Source organism: Cavia porcellus, unplaced genomic scaffold (assembly GCF_034190915.1).
Source record: "Cavia porcellus strain 051 isolate PalLab524CR breed Dunkin Hartley unplaced genomic scaffold, mCavPor4.1 scaffold_11, whole genome shotgun sequence".
NCBI lineage: Eukaryota > Metazoa > Chordata > Mammalia > Rodentia > Caviidae > Cavia > Cavia porcellus.
In genome coordinates this window covers 43,243,029-43,262,357 of record NW_026947494.1, presented here as the reverse complement: position 1 = coordinate 43,262,357, position 19,329 = coordinate 43,243,029, and the positions used below count along the sequence as shown (strand labels likewise).

At 38.3% G+C, this 19,329-nt stretch overlaps 1 protein-coding gene across 1 annotated transcript in view; it reads left to right on the top strand.

Annotated features, from left to right (window-relative positions):
• Nucleotides 1–18,975, top strand: part of LOC100728146 (chondroitin sulfate proteoglycan 4-like) — a 57,926-nt gene extending 38,951 nt beyond the window's left edge. Inside the window, 8 exon segments of the mRNA XM_063257882.1 lie at nt 5,038–5,210; nt 15,978–16,018; nt 16,020–16,185; nt 16,809–16,962; nt 16,965–17,522; nt 17,525–17,777; nt 17,779–18,655; nt 18,657–18,975. Coding sequence (XP_063113952.1) covers nt 5,038–5,210; nt 15,978–16,018; nt 16,020–16,185; nt 16,809–16,962; nt 16,965–17,522; nt 17,525–17,777; nt 17,779–18,655; nt 18,657–18,824 — 2,390 coding nt within the window. The 3' untranslated portion in view covers nt 18,825–18,975.
• The last annotated feature ends 354 nt before the right edge of the window (nt 18,976–19,329 follow it).

Below are 19,329 nucleotides of genomic sequence, written 5' to 3'. Positions count from 1 at the left end.
TTATTTTTGTCTCCTTTTCAGTGTTACTGAGGTATTGGCATGCACAAGCAGAAAAATGTGCATAGCAATTTAATAGAGAAATGATTATGTAGGAATATGTGATTTATTCAGGTTGGCTAAAGAAATAGTGCCACTTGGCATTAGTTAACACAAATAAATTTTTATAAAATTCACATTGGTTCCATATCATTCAGCCTTTCTTTGCCAACTCACACGACATTAGCTATTTCTGTCTTGGCTCCTTTATGCAGTTAGTCTTAAAAAGTGGCTCTGGCTTGAGATGTGGAAGAATTTATATGCTAAGCCAAAATAATTATTAGAATACATAGTGTGGTAAATATTTTAAGGTTACCCATGCCGTATCAAATTGAAAATCAGTTTTTACCTCAGTTATTTTAATGTAGGCATATTCTAGTTCTAAATTCAATTCTTTTTTGTGAACTAAGAAATCTACATAAAAATATTTTTGTTCTGTTATTTTTTGGCTTTTTGTATCATATATATTTTGAATAAATATGTATAAATACACATTTATATTATATGTACATATGTGTGTGCAAGATGTATGTGTATATATATATTTTATTTTATTGAAACATACTTTATTTCTGCAAGATTCATTTCTTAGAAAAAATATTGTAGTAGTTTTTCACATTGAATGGTACTATTGATTTTGTTTATTTATCTTTAGTGATAGATGTTAGAATACACTATAGCCTTAGGATTTAGTTCTTCTGTTTATACAAAGTGTATTTGGTTCTTTTTCAAGGAGTGTTACCTTCAATGTTAGAGGGATTCACGTTGCAAGATTTTCTACCATGGTCTAGTCTAAAATATAAGCTTACATACACCCAGAGTTAAGTAGTCCACGAGCAGAGTCTTCCTGGCAAACTATGACTTCATTGTCTTTGGTGTGATATAGAGGGAGTAACATCTTGTTACTATACCATCTGTCACCTGTGGTAGGAATTGAAGGAGAGAAGAAGGGAGAAGGGACTCAGTGTGTTGTGGAGGAATATAGAGCAAAGATTGATAAAACCTTTTGGCCAGGAGGTCTTGTAAGACTTAGAAGGAGATGACCAAGAGATGTAAAAAAAGATGGTCAATCCTCAAAGAAATTAGTAAGGGCTTACTAATCAATGAAATCAGACTTACATTCAAGAATATAGTAACCATGCAGAACATATTACGTTAAGTATCTAGTGAGTGGTACAGATAGGGTGGTACAGTGAGTGGTACATGGATGTCTCACGGGCTGGAGGGGACCAGGAAGAGCCTATTCACCAAAACAAGCCTTAAACTGCCCTCGCACGCTAAGCAGCACTGTATCAAGTGCTGATGAGAAAGGATGAGCATGCCAGGGAAAGTAGTGTAATTGCAGAGTGAAGACCAAGGAAGAGAAGAATGTGTTTTAGAAGTGGGGAGAAATCTATCAGATCTACTGAATGGCTAGTCACATTATTTCCTAACTCAGATATCATGTTGGCTGTTAAGTTCCAGAGTTTTATAAGCAATATAGTGATGCGTTAAAAATACTTCTGAATCAGCATGACTTATATTTGACCATCAGATAGGTTTCTTACATCCTTTCTTAGTAATAAGGAAATAGTTGTACACTTCTTAAAGTTATTGTGGTATACAAAGGAGAAGACAAACACTGTGTCCATGCTGGTTTCTTGGTACAAGCTGAGTATCTCTCATCTGAAATGCTTGATATCAAAAGTGGTGTTTTAGAAAAATATCTGCATACATCATACAGTGGGGCATCTTGGGGGTTAGCCATTCATTTATGTTGCATGTACACATTGTACATAAAGCTTGAGATAATTTTGTACAGTTTTTTTTGTGGTTGTATTTTTGATTCTACCTCATCATATGAGGTCCAATATAGAAATTTCCATTTGTGGAGTCAGCTTTTTGAGCTGGAGCTTTCTGAGCATTTTGAATTTTGGAATTTTGGATGCTGTGTGCTCAATTTGTATTTTTTGCTCCTGGTTGTAGGGCTTTTCACGTTTTAGGTCCTTAACAATATTTGTTGAGGAAATGTATGAGGCTTCCAAGCCTTGTGATCCTGAAACTCTTGATGTTGTTGTAGTGGTGGTTGTTTTTCGTGAAACAAACAATTGGGGTAAAAGAATGTTTAGGAAATAGTGTTTAAAAGAAGAATAAAATGGATTTCTTTACCGAAGTCTTCTCACAGGCTTTAATGTACTGGTTTGCTTTTTAAATCTCTGAGAAATATGTGTAGAACGAGGGCTTGCCAGAGAGCTGTGGGACTGAGCCCCTTGAGGACTTCTATACTGAACAACAGTTATTCTGTGGATAAAGATTTATGTGGGACTTCATAGAAATTCTTCCCTAATTATGTGCCTGGAATTCATTGGTGAAAACATCAACTGCTATTCTAAAATGAAGTGAGAGGGGACAGTGTTTAGCTTTGGCTGTGTTGGGCTGGCCAGTAAGAGGTGTTTGTCAGGCAGTTGTGACATGGGGTAAACTGGTTTTACTACCTGAGCAACTCAGAGCAATGACTGGGTGGAAATTAAACTTCAGCAACCACAGTGGAGAGGACAGGGAGGAACTGATATACTCCTGCTGAGTGGAAAGCACTCATCTGGAACAGCTTGGGTGGATCTTGTACTCCAAAAGGCTATGATGAATTGAATAATATTTTTAAATTTTATTTTTAATTGACCATAATTATACGTGTTTATGGAGTACAGTGATGCCCTTGTACCTGTGTACGTTGTATAAAGGTAAACTCAGGGTATTTAGGTTATCCATCCATCACAAACATTGATCTTGTGTGTATAACAAACTCATCCAAAATCCTCTCTCTTTGTGATTTGGTATTACCCACGGCAACACTGTTGCCTTTAATCACACTTCTGTGTAACCATATATCAGAACTTACTTTTATTTGACTGTGCTTTTGTACCGGTTAACCAGTGTCTTCCTATCCCCTTTTGTAACCATCATGACCTCTAGTAACTGCTATTTTGTTCTCTATGAGCTCAGCTTTTTTAGATTCCACATATAAATGAAATCATGTGGTATTTATCTGTCTGTGCTGGTCCGATTTCAGTTAATATGATTTCCAGGTCCATTCATGTTGCTGCAGATGACAAGATTTCATGCCCTTTTTGGCCAAGTAGCATTCCACTGTGTATAGGTGTCACAGTTTTCATTCATCTAGTGAAAGGCACATAAGTCCATTCCATATCTTATCTGTTACGAATAGTGCTACAATAAACATCAGAGTATAGATATATTTTCAAGCTGATTTTCTATTTTTTCTATCATTTGGATAGAAAAATATTGTAAAAAGAGTTCCTTTTATCTCCCACCTCCAAAGGTAACCTTGGAGCTAAGGGAACGAGTTAATATGAGTAGGGTTCTTCATAACAGAGAGGTAATTAAGAAGCCATTGTGCGAAAGTGTTCTGAAGAGAAATTGAGGATGAGAAGGTTAAAATGGTGGTGTCCAGAGGTCACACACATAAAAGACATAGTCTTATCTGTAGGAAGAGAGGACCCCACCTTGACAGGAAGAACCCCAGTTATGACTTTATAATACTGACTAGGGACACAGAAATATTCCTTTTGGTCTCCCTGATGTGACTTTCCATCATGGTCCCCCAGCTCCAGAAGCTAGAAAGCCATGATTGCAAAAAATACTAGCACCAAAAAGTGAGAGGAACGTGGGAGGTAAGTACAAGCATCACATGAGCATTTTGTGTAATAACCAAACGTGTGCCTTGGCAGTTCTGAACTTGGGGCAGAATTATGTTTCTGAGACTGACATTCATGTATCCTCTCCCGCAGGAGCCCCAGACCCTACTGCTTGTTTTAGAGGCTCAGACACTTTAAATGGAGTCTTCAAATTGCAGGCTCATAAAAATCCTTGCAAGTTTGGAACTTTTCCAGACCCAAAGCTGGTTTCTTCTTGTAGTTGGCTCATGCTGAATGTGGTTTAAACACTGCATCTGGTGACCCTTGCTCTCAAACTACCAAGGCTGAGAAAGGAAAGCAAAAACAGGATCATTCAGAAGGCTTAGTTATTATTGCACGCTTGACTTAATGTCATAATTAACCTAGGAGTGTGTACTCAGAAAGACACCCTGTGAAGGGCTAACACCAAAGCCCTTTATTCAAGTCTGAAACAGAAGGGGTGAGGTAAGATGCTGGGTCAGAAGAAGGATGGAAATCTGCTTCAGACCCTTCATCCTGTGAGGCTGGGCAACGGGAAAGGTGTTTACTTTGATTTTGTGTTCCTATAAGTGTGATCCAGGTACTTTCCAGTCTGTGGACTGATAAGAATGGAAAGTCAGTGAAAGTATTTACAAATTTTTATAGTAATTTGACATTGCGATGACATTTTTATTGTATTTTATAAAATATTGTTCCACCGTGGACTAGAAAGGAAATACTGATCCTTCACCATAGAATATTTAAGGAGTATTGCTGTACTATAAATGGTTCAACCCACTTTGGCCTTTGGTTACCAGTGAGGCCACATTAGCATCAAAACCCATGTGTCATCCACCCCAGCCTCTCACTTCTTGTTTTCACATGGGCCTTTGCTCTCCCCAAGGTCCATAAAACATGCAGGCAATGGGGTCCCCAGGAGATGCCTCACATTCATGCAAGAACAAACCTCTGCTCTCCAAGGGGAAGGGACTGTCTCTTGTCTCCTCAGCACTACATGAGGTGCTTTCCCTTTATATACCCTGGGCTGAGCAGGACCCACATACCATTGCTAGGGATGAGTTAGACACCCAGGCCTGGGCTGGAAGACAGAGTGGGGTGGTAAGAAGTTTCTCCTACGTTGCTGGTAGGCAATCATGCCCAGAAATAGACGCCTCAAGGATCACTAGCACCTTATAGCCCAGTGTCAAGTTAAAGCTAGGCATTCCCCACACTCATAACCATATGTTTTCCAAGAAGTTTCAGGAGTCTATAAAAATTGCTTTGCTGACAGATAGACTTCCTATGTGCCTTTCTATGTGTTCTACTTACATACGTGTTTTAATCTTAGGCTCAATGAAGCCCCTTTCATCTCAAGACCTGAAGGCTGTGACTAATGATGTACACAGTGCAGGAAACAGAACTGTAACTTTTAGAGTTCTAAGTTCCCCTACATTTGGGAGGTTGCTGAGAATAAGCTCTGACAACAGCACGGAAGATGTTTCCATTTTTACCCAATATCTGGTGAGTCCTGACATCTGTTTCACTGAGCTGGGAGGGCCTTGCATTTGTCTTTGTCCTGTGCAACCCAGCAGACATGCTCTGCTGCTCAGGCCATTGCTCATTTCAGCCGCGTTGACTTTGAAACCTGACACTTTGGGAGCATAAGATGAGATGCAGTTGTCAGAAATTTGAGCCCTGTGTGTAATATATAAAACAGGGTAATTTATCACAAAAGTCTGACTTAAAAGGAAATTGAAAGCACAGTGGTCAGAGTAAATCCTGAAGGGCGTATATGTTTATACAATGATATTTAATATTAGATACCATTTAATGGATTGCAATTGTGTATGTGCGTATGTAATCTGTACCCAGAGCTAAGTGTTTCAGACTTCACTAGTACTTAATTACTGGTCCTGTCATCCACATACCTTCTTACTGAAATGAATAGGCCTTCCAAAATTCTTTTTTCTGTATTCCACCCAGGATTTAGATTGAGCAGATAAGTTTAAATATTATTGCATTTTCTAAAAGTCCATGCTTACAAAGAGAGTTTTTTGAATATAAATATTCCTGTTGTTTGCCATTCGACTTTATTTTTTCCATTCTGAAACAGTATAGATAAAGATCTAATAGGTGATTTAGCTATACCTTTATTTGACTGAAGAATTTTTTCAAAAATCCAAAACGAAGTTTAGAAGAAAAAGCAGTAGTAAACTTTATATCTGTCGGTAACCTGTCTCCAGATTGATGTGCAAGATTGAATTTAGCTTTTGCTTTGCAGTTGCCTTTGCCCTGATACATTTAAAGGACCAGGTCATGAGGCTAGCAAAAGTTCTAAATGTGATGCTAAAAAGAGGAAACATAACTTCTCTGGTTGAAAGATGTGGTTTAGACAAGGGGAAAAGATTAGGATAAAAACTACATTGTATAGGGGAGCTAAAATGTGCCCACAGGCATTAGAAGATACCCAGGGACAGTTTGCATTTGAATAGTAACAAAATGTTATCAGTCACACAGAGATGCCTTGACTCTAGCTAGCCTCAATTCCATTTTCTTTTTTAATTGTGACTATGATCACTGCAAGTGTTATTTTCAGTGATCTTTTACTGTATGAAAACATAAAATTCTGAACAAAATAATAAGACAGTAATAATAATTAAGGCATTGTGTATCACAGTCTTAAAAGTATAGTTACTCAGAGTATAGGGCATGGACAAAATTGCAAACGTAATATTCTAGATCAATGTGGTCAAAATAGGCTTTAGTGGGGCTGGGGATTTTTAGCTCAGCAGCATAAGCACCTGCCTTGCAAGCAGGCAGTGGTGAGTTCGATCCCCGGTACTGGTAAAAAGTTAAAAAAAAAAGACAAAACAAAATAGGCTTTAGTGAATATAGTAGCTAAGATTTTCTAGATTTTGCTACAGTAACAAATAACTTCCAAATGCCAGAGGCTTGCAAAAGCAAAAATGTATTTCTCATTTGACAGTACATTTGTTGGTGTGTACAGAGTCTGTTGTACACGTCTTCTCTCTGCCAGGATCTGAGCTGCAGGAATAGGCTCTCTTTGGGCCTATTGTTGTTCTTTGGGCAAAGATAAAAAGTTGGTGGAACTCTGTGAAACACAATTTTATAACTCATGCTCCAAAGTGTCACTGGTAGCTTAAGAAGGCCGCACGAACTAGTTTGATGCCATTGGTTTGGAGCTAAGTAAACAGAACAGTAGGACAGTCACTGTAGTGGGTTAGCCTGGTACTCAGAAAACTGTTTATTATAATTTTGGAAATCAGAGTGTGTTTTGCTATGAAAATGAACCACTTTTAAAATAGAATACTTTTCTACACAGGAAATTAGCACCCCATGAGAAGTATAAAGCCTCAGAACAAGCAAAGTCTTGACTCATTAAAAGGTAGTTACTTTGAGATTTTATTTTTTATTCCCCCCACACACTTCCTCCTGCTTTATGAGCAAAGAAGAAAGTATCAAGAAAACTTCAGTAATGGCAGGTGTTAGCAGACTAGGGTTGCACAGTGTATCTGAGATGAAAGACCTTTGACCTGTGGTTTCTATGGAGATGGGAGCAGACTCCAGCCTGTAAGTAAAACCTAAGCAATATTACAGGTCAGGGGTAGGGAGAGGAGTTTTATTGCCCTTCCTGAGTAAACCAGAGTGTATGTTTCCTCTCACTGCATAGCACTTTCCTCTCCAGAGCTGACCCTGCCACACCACCACATTCAATGCTTTGACTCCAGGACAAAGGGAAGGCTGTTTCATTATATACAAGGTGTGATAAAAAAATAGTGAATGTTTAAATTTTTTAAAAAAAATTACAGTAAACAATACATTGTCATTACTTTCCCTCAAAAAATTCTCTCTTGCTTTGAACACACTTCTCCACATTCTTGCCAGTTTCTAAGGCAGTTCTAGAAGTCCTGTTTTGTGAGTGTCTTCAGTTGTGCTGTCATGGTTGCTTAGATGAATCAATTGAGAAAGTTTATCTTTTGTGATCACTGACTATGGAGAATATACAGAAGTCACAGGCTGCCAGATCGAGTAAGAAAAGTGGATGAGAACACACACAGTAATGTTTTTACAAGGCTTCCTTTTCACTGGAGGACAAACGGAACCAGCATTCACTATATTTTTGATCACTCCTTGTAAAGATATGAAAGAGGGCTTCCAGCACGGCCACAGGAAGTGGCAAGAATGGGGAGATAAGTATGTTTGAAGCAAGGGGAAATATTTTGAAAGGGATTAATGGCAATGTGTCTTTTGCTTCAATGTTTTTAAAAATGTAAACATTAATCATGTGTTTCGATCAACTTGTATACAAGGTTGTATACATGAAGATTGTGTGCCAAGCTTTTTATTCAAGCTCACATCTAGACAAATCCTTTCATCATAAAATAACATTTCAGATATATTAGTCTGTAGAAATCAGCACAGCAGCCCATGCTTTCTGTACTTCTGGTGTGTGGTGTGGAGGGGAGAGAGCTTGTAATTTAGGGATCTGACCTCCCATTCCATGGCTGCTTTTACTGCTGACTGCTTGTGACTACAGACAACAATGTTGGCCTTTACAGTCCAAAGATCTGGATTAGCTCAGTGACTTAGGGCGGATTACATGCTTTTTAAACCTTAGTTTCCTCTGCTATAAAATGGGAAAAATTATAACAATGATCACTGAAAACATTTTGAACATTCATCATGTATACCAAGCACTGTTCTAAGTCTTCTGCTGTATTACTTTTCCCCACTTATCAACTTGGATCTGAGACACCAGGTGTTTATACAACTTGCTCATAAGTACAGTTTATAAATACCAGAGACAGAATTTGATGCCAGGGCCCTTGACTCTAGGTCATACTCCTATGAACTAAGCCATACCTTCATTCTAGCACTTCTGTGTAGACTAAGACAGATAATAGAAGTAAATGCTTTATACATTTCTCTAATGTTTTAATTCAGGATCTCTAAGATGGAGAGTATCTCTCCAGTGAGTTGGAAAGATACAAGATGGAAATATAAAAGTTGTATTACTTACAGGTCCTGGAGGATACACAGCACACCCAACAGCCATTTATACACAGAGGTCAGGAAGAGAGACAGATCAGGAGATGTTATTCAAATAAGTTCCCAAGGGGAGTATTAATGGCTGGTTTAAAGTAGGCAGGTGGTCACTGTGACATGTGAGGTGTGCAGTTTAGTGAGATCAGTCATGCAGGCTGCATTAGCTCTCCTGAGGGAGGGTCCTGGGGAGCAGTTGAGTAAGTTGAATAACTGATTGGCCACACTAAGGAACTGGGGTAAGGGTAGAACTAGAGACTGGCTCCTTTTGGTGTGAGGAAGTCCAATATTCCAGCTGGATGTTGAAGCCACATAAAGTTATCAAAATTTCAGATACTTAATAAATGATACCTAAAGCTGATGTTATGTTTTTGTTCTTAGAAATATGAAAAAAGTCCCTTTATTCTCCTACTAACTGAAGATGAATTTCCCTAAGGGGAAGGCAATTTTCTGGGGCACTAAAATTGCCCAGTGTGTTTATTCTAATGTGCTACAGTAATTTAATGAATGGAAATGAGGTCATCAAAGAAGAGCGACATTTGCTTCACCTTATAACCTACTTATTGTTTCCTTTTGGGGAAAGTCTCTGGTTGTTCTCAAATGTATTTCCCTGAGGGGTGATAAGAGGAGAGTGCTGAATAAATGTAAGGGGACTCATGCAGGGATCAATCACTCCACCTTTTTGTAGAGCACAGGCTGGCAGAGGGATGAGGCTCAAAGCTGAGTGAGTTCCAAAGACCCCGCTCCAGTGCTCAGAGCAAGGGCACAGTGGGAAGGCTCCTCAGAGGAGCAGCTGAGAATCCCTACAGCCATCAGAGAGTTTTAACAGGATCTGTTTGGTTAAATTTCTGTGTACATCATTCGAATAACCTGGCTCCATTTCCATTTCAGTCAATGTAAACAACTTCAAGAATGTGGGTAGGGGAGGGACTCTGGGAGGGTATGAACCAAAATGCAAACTCTGACTTTTTCAGGCTAGTAGTTTATTTTCAATTTCAGTGTATGTTTTATTTTCTGAATATATATATATATATATATATATATATATATATATTGCATGTTGTAAAAATAAAATCAGAAAACATTAAAACATTAAATTTGTTGAGAAAGAACAGAGCATCACCCATAAATACAGTACAATGGGTATTATTCTGAAAATAACAGAATTCTGGTTAATTTTTGTGTTCTGAAAGTACTTTTTTTTTCTGGTGCTGGGGTCTAACACACGGCTTCATGCTGCCAGGCAAGTGCGTATGTGGCTGAGCTAAATCTCGGGCTTGTCTGAATGTTCATTTTTATTGGTTACTTGGAAGACAAATTTTATTATTCATCTTTCTGGATTTCTTCTTTCCAGATCCTGTTTCCTTTTTTATATGCAAATGTATGTAAATCTTTCCTAAGGTCTGCTGATTTATACAGCCTCTCTTAAATAGGACTCTTGTCAGCTTTCTGCCATATTTTGATGGCTCAAATTTACTATTTAACAGCTTCAGAACATTGGGGAAAGTAGAAAAAATGGCAGAAACAGGCTGTGGATAGAGGTGCTGATGAAAGTCAAAAGGTTTTCTCCTGGACTCAGGCTTAGCTCAGCACTGTAGTGTTTGCCTAAGAAACCAGCTTCTTAGGCATGGTTCGATCCCCAACACCACAAAATAAATAATAAATAAATAAAAATAAAAATTAAATTAAATTAAAATTAAAGTAATTTTAAAATTAAAACAAACATTTAACTACTCAATGAAAATATTTATTAACACACATTATGTGGTTTCATTAATTCTGCTCAGTCTGGTTGGTGAAAAAAGATAATACTTGGGAAATAATTATAAAAGAAGTTTAGAACTGTTCAACCATATGTAAGTTATCCAGTGGATTTGATTACTATTTGGCTTTCTAAATAAGTTTGTGTAACCTCAAGAGTCAGTTCTAGCCAGTAACCTGCTAAATGTCCAGTTGGGAGAGAGTTTTAGGTAGTTGATGGCTGATGTCTCTTTCACACAGTTACCTGGGAGAACTGAGTTGTTTCCATCTCTCTGTCACCCTGGGGAGGTGAGGAGCAAAACTATCATTTGCATGTAAAGGCCACATTCTTTTTCCTTATGATAAGTGACCACTGTAATTAGCAGATGGAAATAGCTTGTGAAAGAAATTTTGACTCTATTAGGTTTAATACCATTACTCTGGTAAAATAATTGTGAGAAAAAAAGTATGTCATCACTCAAAAATAATTTCTTATTCCAGAATAAATTCACTATCTCTTCATACTGTACCAAATCAGTCTACCAAAATAAACAAGTAACTTTTTCATTATTGTGTAATATCTGCCTAACTGGGAAAAGCTAAACCACAGAAACTTTTGCTGAGAATCTTGTGTTCTGAAGAATTGAGTACACAGAGAAGGTAAATAATCAGATTTTTTTAAGATTGAGTGAAAACTTTTTACAAATTCAGAGAAGTTGTTCCTTTTAAAGAATGTATGAGCAAAATAAGAATTCAATTCTATAGTAATTCTATAGTTCTCTTCCAAGTAGAATATGAAACTAATTGAATGATTTTTATTCTGGTTCTCTTTGAGATAATTTGGAGTCATTTAAAAGCAAAATGTTCTGGTTTTGAGGTTTTCGATGCCTGCCCTCTTTTGTTTTCCACAAAGACAATAATTACATTTCAGCTATTGTGTTATGTGTGAGAGATCATCTATCTTAGTTTCTCTCTGCTGCTGCAATACAGATGCATTTCCAGGGCCACATTTAGAAAATTATATATTAAATCTAAATTATGAAATTTGTCTAATTATTCTTCCTCCCAGAATCTGAGTTTATTGCTCCAGACAACACTTGTATGTTAAGGGATTGTGAGCACATTTCCCTTGGGGTAGAAATTAATTTATTTCAACTGAATGGGGAATACAGTCAACTCCATGGCTTGTTAAGCTTTGGTCTTAGAATTTGCTGAACAGAGAGATTTATTGTTTTCTGCATTGATCACTCTGGCCCCACCCTACTGCTGCTTTCTTGGGATCTCCCACTCCATGGCAATTAGGCTTAACAGTCATTATGGACATTTTATACAACATTTTTTGGCACTTTTTTCCTATTAAAGTTCACTGAATTATGTAGAGAACATTTTCCACGTGTGGCCATTGCTGTCTGGCCACTTCGTCACTTCTTCATCAAGCAAACTGAGTCCTGAGGCTGTAAATAACCACGTGTTTCTTTCTGTTGAACTGTTGGCGGAACACAGTACCACGAACTTGGTGGCATTTTGTAGCTTGGAAGTTTATTTTCTCACAAATCTAGAGGTTGGAGCCTGAAATCTATTTCACTAGGCAAAGATTATGGTGTAAAGGGAGCTGTGTACTTCCCAAAGGCTTGGCAAATTCCTTTGTCACCTTATTCACTGTCATGGCTGCAGGAATTCCTTTGCATTTGGGTACATCTCACCGATCGCTGCTCCACAGTCGTGTTGCCTTTCCTTCTGCCTGTGTAATTCTGTCTTTGCTTGCCTCTTCTAAGGATGTGTGAGTGCAACTGGGCCACCTGGATAATCCAGGGTGATCTTTCAGTCATCTCACAATCATTAATTTAATCACCTATGTAGAGTATTTGCCACACAAAGGAACATTTACAGGGTCCTAAGATTAGGACCTCATGTGTCTATGTATGTGACTGTTCTCAACAAATACTACCTCGTGCTGTTTCCTAATTATACCTTTTTATAATACCTCATTTATACTTTTATTAAAAGTCTATGCATTTATAAAAAAAAACGAGTCCCATCAAACTCTTCTATACAAATGTGAATTTGGACCTCTCTGCTGAATAGGGCAGGATCAGGATATACCACTGGGTTCCTTGAAAAGGTTTTTGCTTTAGTAGGCTTCTGCAGGAACTCATCTGGTCATAAAGTGGCATGAATCTCAACTTGTGGGTGCTTACTCAGACCTATTCAGTTACTCGTTTCTAACTAAGTCTTGTTGAGTTCTTTAGGAACTAGGTTCCTGAAGAATTGTCCCTATTCCCACAAAGGGGTCTCTCCTGGGAATAAACTCTGCTGATTTTCCTTTGTGACTAGTAATTATTTTGTGGGGAGATTCTTCGTAACCAGTAACTATTAAAATATCTTATTTTGGGGGCTGGGGGTTTAGCTCAGCAGCATAAGCACCTGCCTTGCAAGCAGGCGGTCGTCAGTTTGATCCCTGGTACCGGTTTAAAAAAAAAAAAAAAAAATCTTAGTTTTCTTTACACGATAGCCCACTAGTTCAAGCAACCACGTTAGGATTTCTACCTGAAATGCTATGGCTGTATTTGCCAAGCGGTAGTTTTTCCTCATTGTGTTTTTCCTGCTATGTTCATTACTTGGGATTCTATACCATTGACTTTCTAATGGCCTTCCAGAAAGACTCCTGTAAGAGAAGATACCTGGATTAAGATAAATCTGTAAGAAATAGAAACATTCACTTCCTTCTTTCCTTAATCTCAGAGCAGAGTTGTCCAGCGAAGTGGCTATTCTATCCATAATTAATACAGTGGAATTATGTGGAGCTGTTGGAAGCTCTTCCTGCGGCCATTTTCTATTTGAGGTCACAAAATTTCTAGGTATTTCTGAGATCCTTCTCTCCTTCTCCCTTTCTAGTTCTTCTCTCAGCACATACAGGCACGGACACGTGTGCATTATCTCTGTCCCGTACCTCCCTTAGAATCCGGCTTCTAATGCTAGAGAAGCTGAAACTCTTGTAAATATTAAGGACGATTCACCTGCAAATCTCTTTCAGAACATAACCGGCAAGTTGGCATCCACAGGAACTTAGTCTCTTTTACTTCTAGCTTAGCATTTTCAGTAACTTAACCAGTCTTCAAATTCAGATATGCAAGATGCATGTAATTTGGTTTTCTCTCTCACTCTCTAATGTAGAATGTCAAGTGATTATTTAAACTTAATTTTTCACTCTTGAAACAAACGCCTTTTTAGTAACAGAATTTATAAAAGATTTCCCTCCATTACATTCCCAAAGTATAAAACTATGTTTAGAACTCCTCCTCAGATCCGTCTTTTGGAAGATTTCTTTCTGATTTTTGTCTCATCGTCCTCATTTATGAGCACCATTCATTCCCTGAGGCAATTGCTTTCCATACTGTACCAGAAGATGCTTAAATTATTTAAATAACTTCTGATATATTCAGGAAGCTAATTTGCACTTATACCAAAGGATCAGTGGGAAAATGGGAAAAGAAACCACTGCTGAATGAAATGGACTTATTTTCTAGGAACTTCTGGGAAATTGAGTTTCCAGTTAGTATCAGAAATTCCTATCTTTGAACAAAATAATCCAATTTCCAATTGAAATTGGATTTTTTTAACCCAAGTAATCTAATTTCTCCTAATCTCATATTTTCCCAAGAAAGTGTTGAGCAGTGACATTTTCTTCTCTCCATTTAAAATTCCCAAATGAAAGCATTTCTTTGTCCCATCCTTCAATTGTCTAAGGAACAAAATCTCCTTACCAGCAGTTTTTGGACACCGTGGGTGGGACAAGGTGCTTATCTTCTACAGAAACTTCCTAGATCAAAAGTCTTTCTGGAGCTCTATTTATAGACATAGGCACTAAACCAGCACTGAGCCAGCAGTGCATATTCAGAAATGCAAACCTGCTAATTCATACAGTATTTCTAAGCATCAGCCAACATTAGTAGACTCAGTAGCTCTTCTGTATGTTATATGATAATTTGTTCCAGTTTTGAACTGGATGCTTGTAGTACCTTAACAAAACCCCACATAAGGTCAGAGCATAATCAAAGACAGCAGGTGAGAAAATGTGTGACGCGTAAGAAGTAAGAGTTGCATATTTTTAGTGGCCCTCCCTTCTCTGGTACAATTTTAATGTTTGATGAAGGACTGTGCAAATGGTGTCTGGATAACAAAACACTGGGTAGAACCCGTCCCCATTAGTTGTGTTAGAAAGGACCTTACTAAGCCACTGATGTTAAAAGTTAAATAACGAAAAAAATACTTAGGAGCAAGATGGGACAATTTGAAAATCCATGAGAATAAAAATTGCAATGGAATAAAATATATATTGACATTTATAAGTTTGTAATGATTCCAAAGCAAACAAGCATTTTTCCATTCCTCCCATTCTTCTTTGTATTCCTCTTTATAGCCAAATAACTGATGAATGAAAGTTTTTCCTTATATCAGGCTACCAGATAATAAAAATGAAGAAGGAATGATAAAAGAAATGGTATTAATCTCTTGCCACTGCAATAATGGATCAAGAAACTAACATCAATGAGTGTGTTAAGTTATTAAGTGACTGAATGATGGGAAACCCTTCAACAGATGGATCCACCTGCCAACACTTGAAACCACCTAAAATCTTAACATATCCTAAAAAGAGTTAGCCAAATATTATTGTGCCTTACAAGCTGTAAAAAAAGAATTATTTAACACAACTTGTAAAATATTCACATCCAAAAACTGAACTTAATTCTTACTTAAGCTTTTAAATTTAACTACATTTTATAGAAAACATGAGGAAAGAGAGTCATGTTAACACCATAAAGATGCTATCAGCAAAATCCAAAATGTAGCAAATACTGCAACACAACAATTTCTTGAACAAATAAACTGTAAGAAAAAAAATAAAGGGAACCCATATATGAAAAAAAAAAGCTATGAGAAATATGAAATGTGGTATGTGGATGTTCTAAATTTTTTCTTTCTCAAATAATGTTTTTTTAATGTGGAAAGAATAAAAAAGTACAAAAATTGTCTTTCAAACTAAAAAAAGTTATCTTTTATTAACACTGGTAAAGCATCTATAAATGAACTGATGTATCTATGATTTAATTCAAAATAATCTGTTGGTAGGAAAGAAGATAGAGATACTCATGAAACGAGACTGATGAGAGTTGTTAATTGTTGAAACTGACAAAGGAAATAGAAGTCTATTATACACTTTTGTATAATACAAATAAAGTGGGGCACTAACCTGAAAATCAGTGTGCTTTTCTTTGTTGAATAGACCATTTTTGAAATACAATCTCTTTAAGTTTGAAAAATAATCTTCCCTGCTTTCAAGGTTCCTGCATTTGCAGTTTGTGTAGTAATTTGAGCATCAGTAAAGTAAGCCCTGGAATGGCATGTGTCTCCTCTAGATAGGATCTATTTTAATCTTTGTATCACCCTGCAAATCAGGGACTAATTTTTTTACTGTCTGGCCAGGTCAGTGAGGGGTTGATACTGTACCAGCATATGGATCAGGAGAACTGCCTGGACTGTGGAAGACTCTTTTACATTCACAGCATCCTCTCCACCTGCAGCAGTTCTTGGCCCTGAGGAGTTCTCTATTACCATTTCATATGGAATTAATGAGCCTGGTCGGCACAGCCATCTGCTTGCAAGTACAGGTAATGCTACTAAGAAATCGTGAGTGCTTTGTCGATATTAAAGTAGGGACAATTTGGAAATAAATTTTACCCTTTTTGTTAATGCTATTATAATAACTTCTGAAATAAGACTGAACAGTTATAAGGAACTGTTATTTGCATGCCCTCTTTTTCTGGGCCTCTTCTCTTTGCCCTTGTTAGCCTAGTGGTTGTATTGGGAAAAAACCTGTAATTTGAGTTTAGAGAATTTTCTTTATATCTCCAAATGGTTACTTCACCAAGCCTACAACTAAGCACTCTTGGTAGAAAATGAAAATGATAAATATGGTAAGTTCTTGAAAGGAAAGGGGAATTGAAAGGTGCACAAGTTTTGATGGTAAAAGAAAGTCCAGAAGTAGCTAAGTTATGAAATTAAAATATAATTGAATTTGAAGGTTTTAAAGTGCACTTGCCTGAGATGTTAATTGTGTATTTGCTTGTATTTAAATTTTATTTTCATATGCTCTGGGTAGCAATGCTAATTCAGATACTTGAGCAACTAAAGCCCTGAGAAGAATCCACTAGGAGAGGCAGATGTGAGGGAGAAAGCTTTACTGAAACTGCCATCTGAAAGTTCTAATGAAATGCTGCTTGTTCATGTTTGTTTTACCAGGAGCTACTGTCAAAGGGAGACAGAGTTCTAATTGACCAATCTATGTTAGATGCTTCCAATCTTTTATTTAAATTACCCAAATCTCAGTGTTCTTCCTATGAAGTTTGGTTCCAGGTTACATCTCTTCCTCACCATGGAACCATTATGGTTGGAGAAAGAAATATTACCACAGAAAAACCTATTTCTCCCAGTTCGTCATTAATAAATTTGAAATGACCTACTTTCCCTATGATTCTGAATCACTGGCTGATAGTTTTACCTTTGCTGTTTGGCTGAACAGAAAAAGCAAATCTGCCACCAAGCCAGAGGCTGGCTTTCTTGAGTTGTTTAATATCACCATCACTCCTGTGAATGACCAGGCACCAGAATTAAAGACAAAAGGACTTCGATTGCAAGTGCTGCAGGGCAGTAGGTTGGTTGTGGGACCTGAAATCCTGAAAGTGGAGGATCCAGACAGTCCTCCAGATGAGATCAGATATGTGATCATTCATAACCCCAATGATGGCTTTATGGCAATAGCTAACCATTCAGCTGTACCTTGTCACCAATTTACGCAAGTCGACATTGATAGCTGTCAGGTGTGGTTCACACAAGATGGAAGCCCATCCTCTGGAGTGTTTTACTTTAGTGTGACTGATGGCAAACACCGTCCTCACTACAAGCTCTTTCACCTGGATGTCAGCCCCATCTCCATCACTCTTGTGAACCTCACTGAACTACTTCTCCCACAAGCCAGACAATTGTTTCTATCACCAGTGCTCACCTGTCAGCAATTAGCAATGGAAAGAGCCCCCAGATCATTTACAGGATAACAAGGCCCCTCCAACACGGGCACCTGCTGATTGAAAACCAGCTGGTCACTAGCTTTAGCCAGGAGGACTTGGACTCAGGAAGACTATCTTATCATATGACAAATCTCACAGTCTCGGAGGACCAGCTGCAGTTCTCATTGTTTACATCAGAAAGCAGCCTGACAGGGCAAACACAGAGTGCAACCTCAGTTGCAGGTTATGTCATATCTGAAAGTCACCAACAGAGTGGCCCATCAGCTGAGAGGAAAGGACCTTGATGCAAGTGACCTTGCTAATATGACTAAGAGTGATCCCAAATTTGAAATGACAGAACCCCCTGTCCATGGAAGACTTATATGAAGAGTGACTGGCAGCACCATGATGGAAGATGCCATGCTGTTCACTCAGAAGGATGTTGATCAGGGACTGCTGGTGCTTGATGCTTGTGCTAATCTCACAGGCACTCATGTGCTTAATGACTCCTTCACATTCTTGCTCAGGGCAGACCGTGTGCAGCCAGCACTAGGTTATCTCCCCTTCACCATAGTGCCACCTGACTCCTTATTTTCACAAACTTTTACACCACGTGTTCCTTTGGTCACTGGAGAGGACCTTGTAACCTCAGTTTTCTCACAGAAAAAGCCTGTAGATTCTTCAGGATTCACAACACAAACAGAAACTCAGGGGAGGCTGATCCGGACCAGATGGCAAGGAGCAGATTCCTGGGGACAACATAGTGGTACAGAGCCAGATGTAAATGGCACGATCTCTCCCATGGGTGTCATGTGGCCACCAGCTGCCACCAAATTCAGCCCTGGGGCACCCACTCAGCCTAGAGACAGCATTTACCCTCTCATGGTCACCATACCCTTGGTAGTGGTGTTCTTCCTGCTGATAGTAATTTCAGTGCCTTTGTGCATCTGGCTGCTGGGTGGGAAAGAAGCAAAGTCAAAAGCACTTATTAACCCCCTTACCAACCGAGAACCCACAACTCCAAGTTGTAAGCCAGAAAGGAGCATAACTGTTACAAACGTCACAGTGACACCACTTATCCAAAGCTCCAGCAGATCCCCCAGCTAGTCTTTTCAAGGCTCTACAGAGTGAAGAAATGCTCCCCACAATGGTTGGCCCAATAGGAAAGTGTGCTCCTTGGGAGACCTGGGTGCACCTGGATCCCGACATGGTCAAGCTCTGCCGACAAACCAATCCCACACTGAAACACAACCAGTACTGGGTGTAAGTGGAGGATTGGTGTTTTTATTCACTGCATATTTTGTGTAAGTACTAGAAGAGGCACTGGGAAATAATGGCAAAAAAAATGTAGGTTGAAATTTTTAAAAAGCCTGGCCATGGTCACCACTCAGTGTGCACATGGCCCAGGGTTAGATGTTGGTGATCACTGTAACTTTTGTATAGCTCTTAGGAGCCTTCCACAGTGGGCCTTCTTCCATAAATACTTTCTTCTGTACTTCACTTTTGCAGTATAAATACATTTTTGTTGATATTTAAACTGCTTTCCAAGGTGTGTCTGAGTGTGTTTGTCCTACTGTAGATAGCAGTAATTACATGGGATGTAGAGTTAAGGAATGGTGTAGATATATTCACTGAGAATTCACCTCGGAGTCAGTTAGCAGAAAGAGTGAGAACTATCTTAGTAGTAGGAGAGGAAATTTATCACATCAGTGTATTTGTTTATATAATGTTTGTAAAGTCTTTTCTCCTTTAGAGTCTCTAGGTTTAGTTTT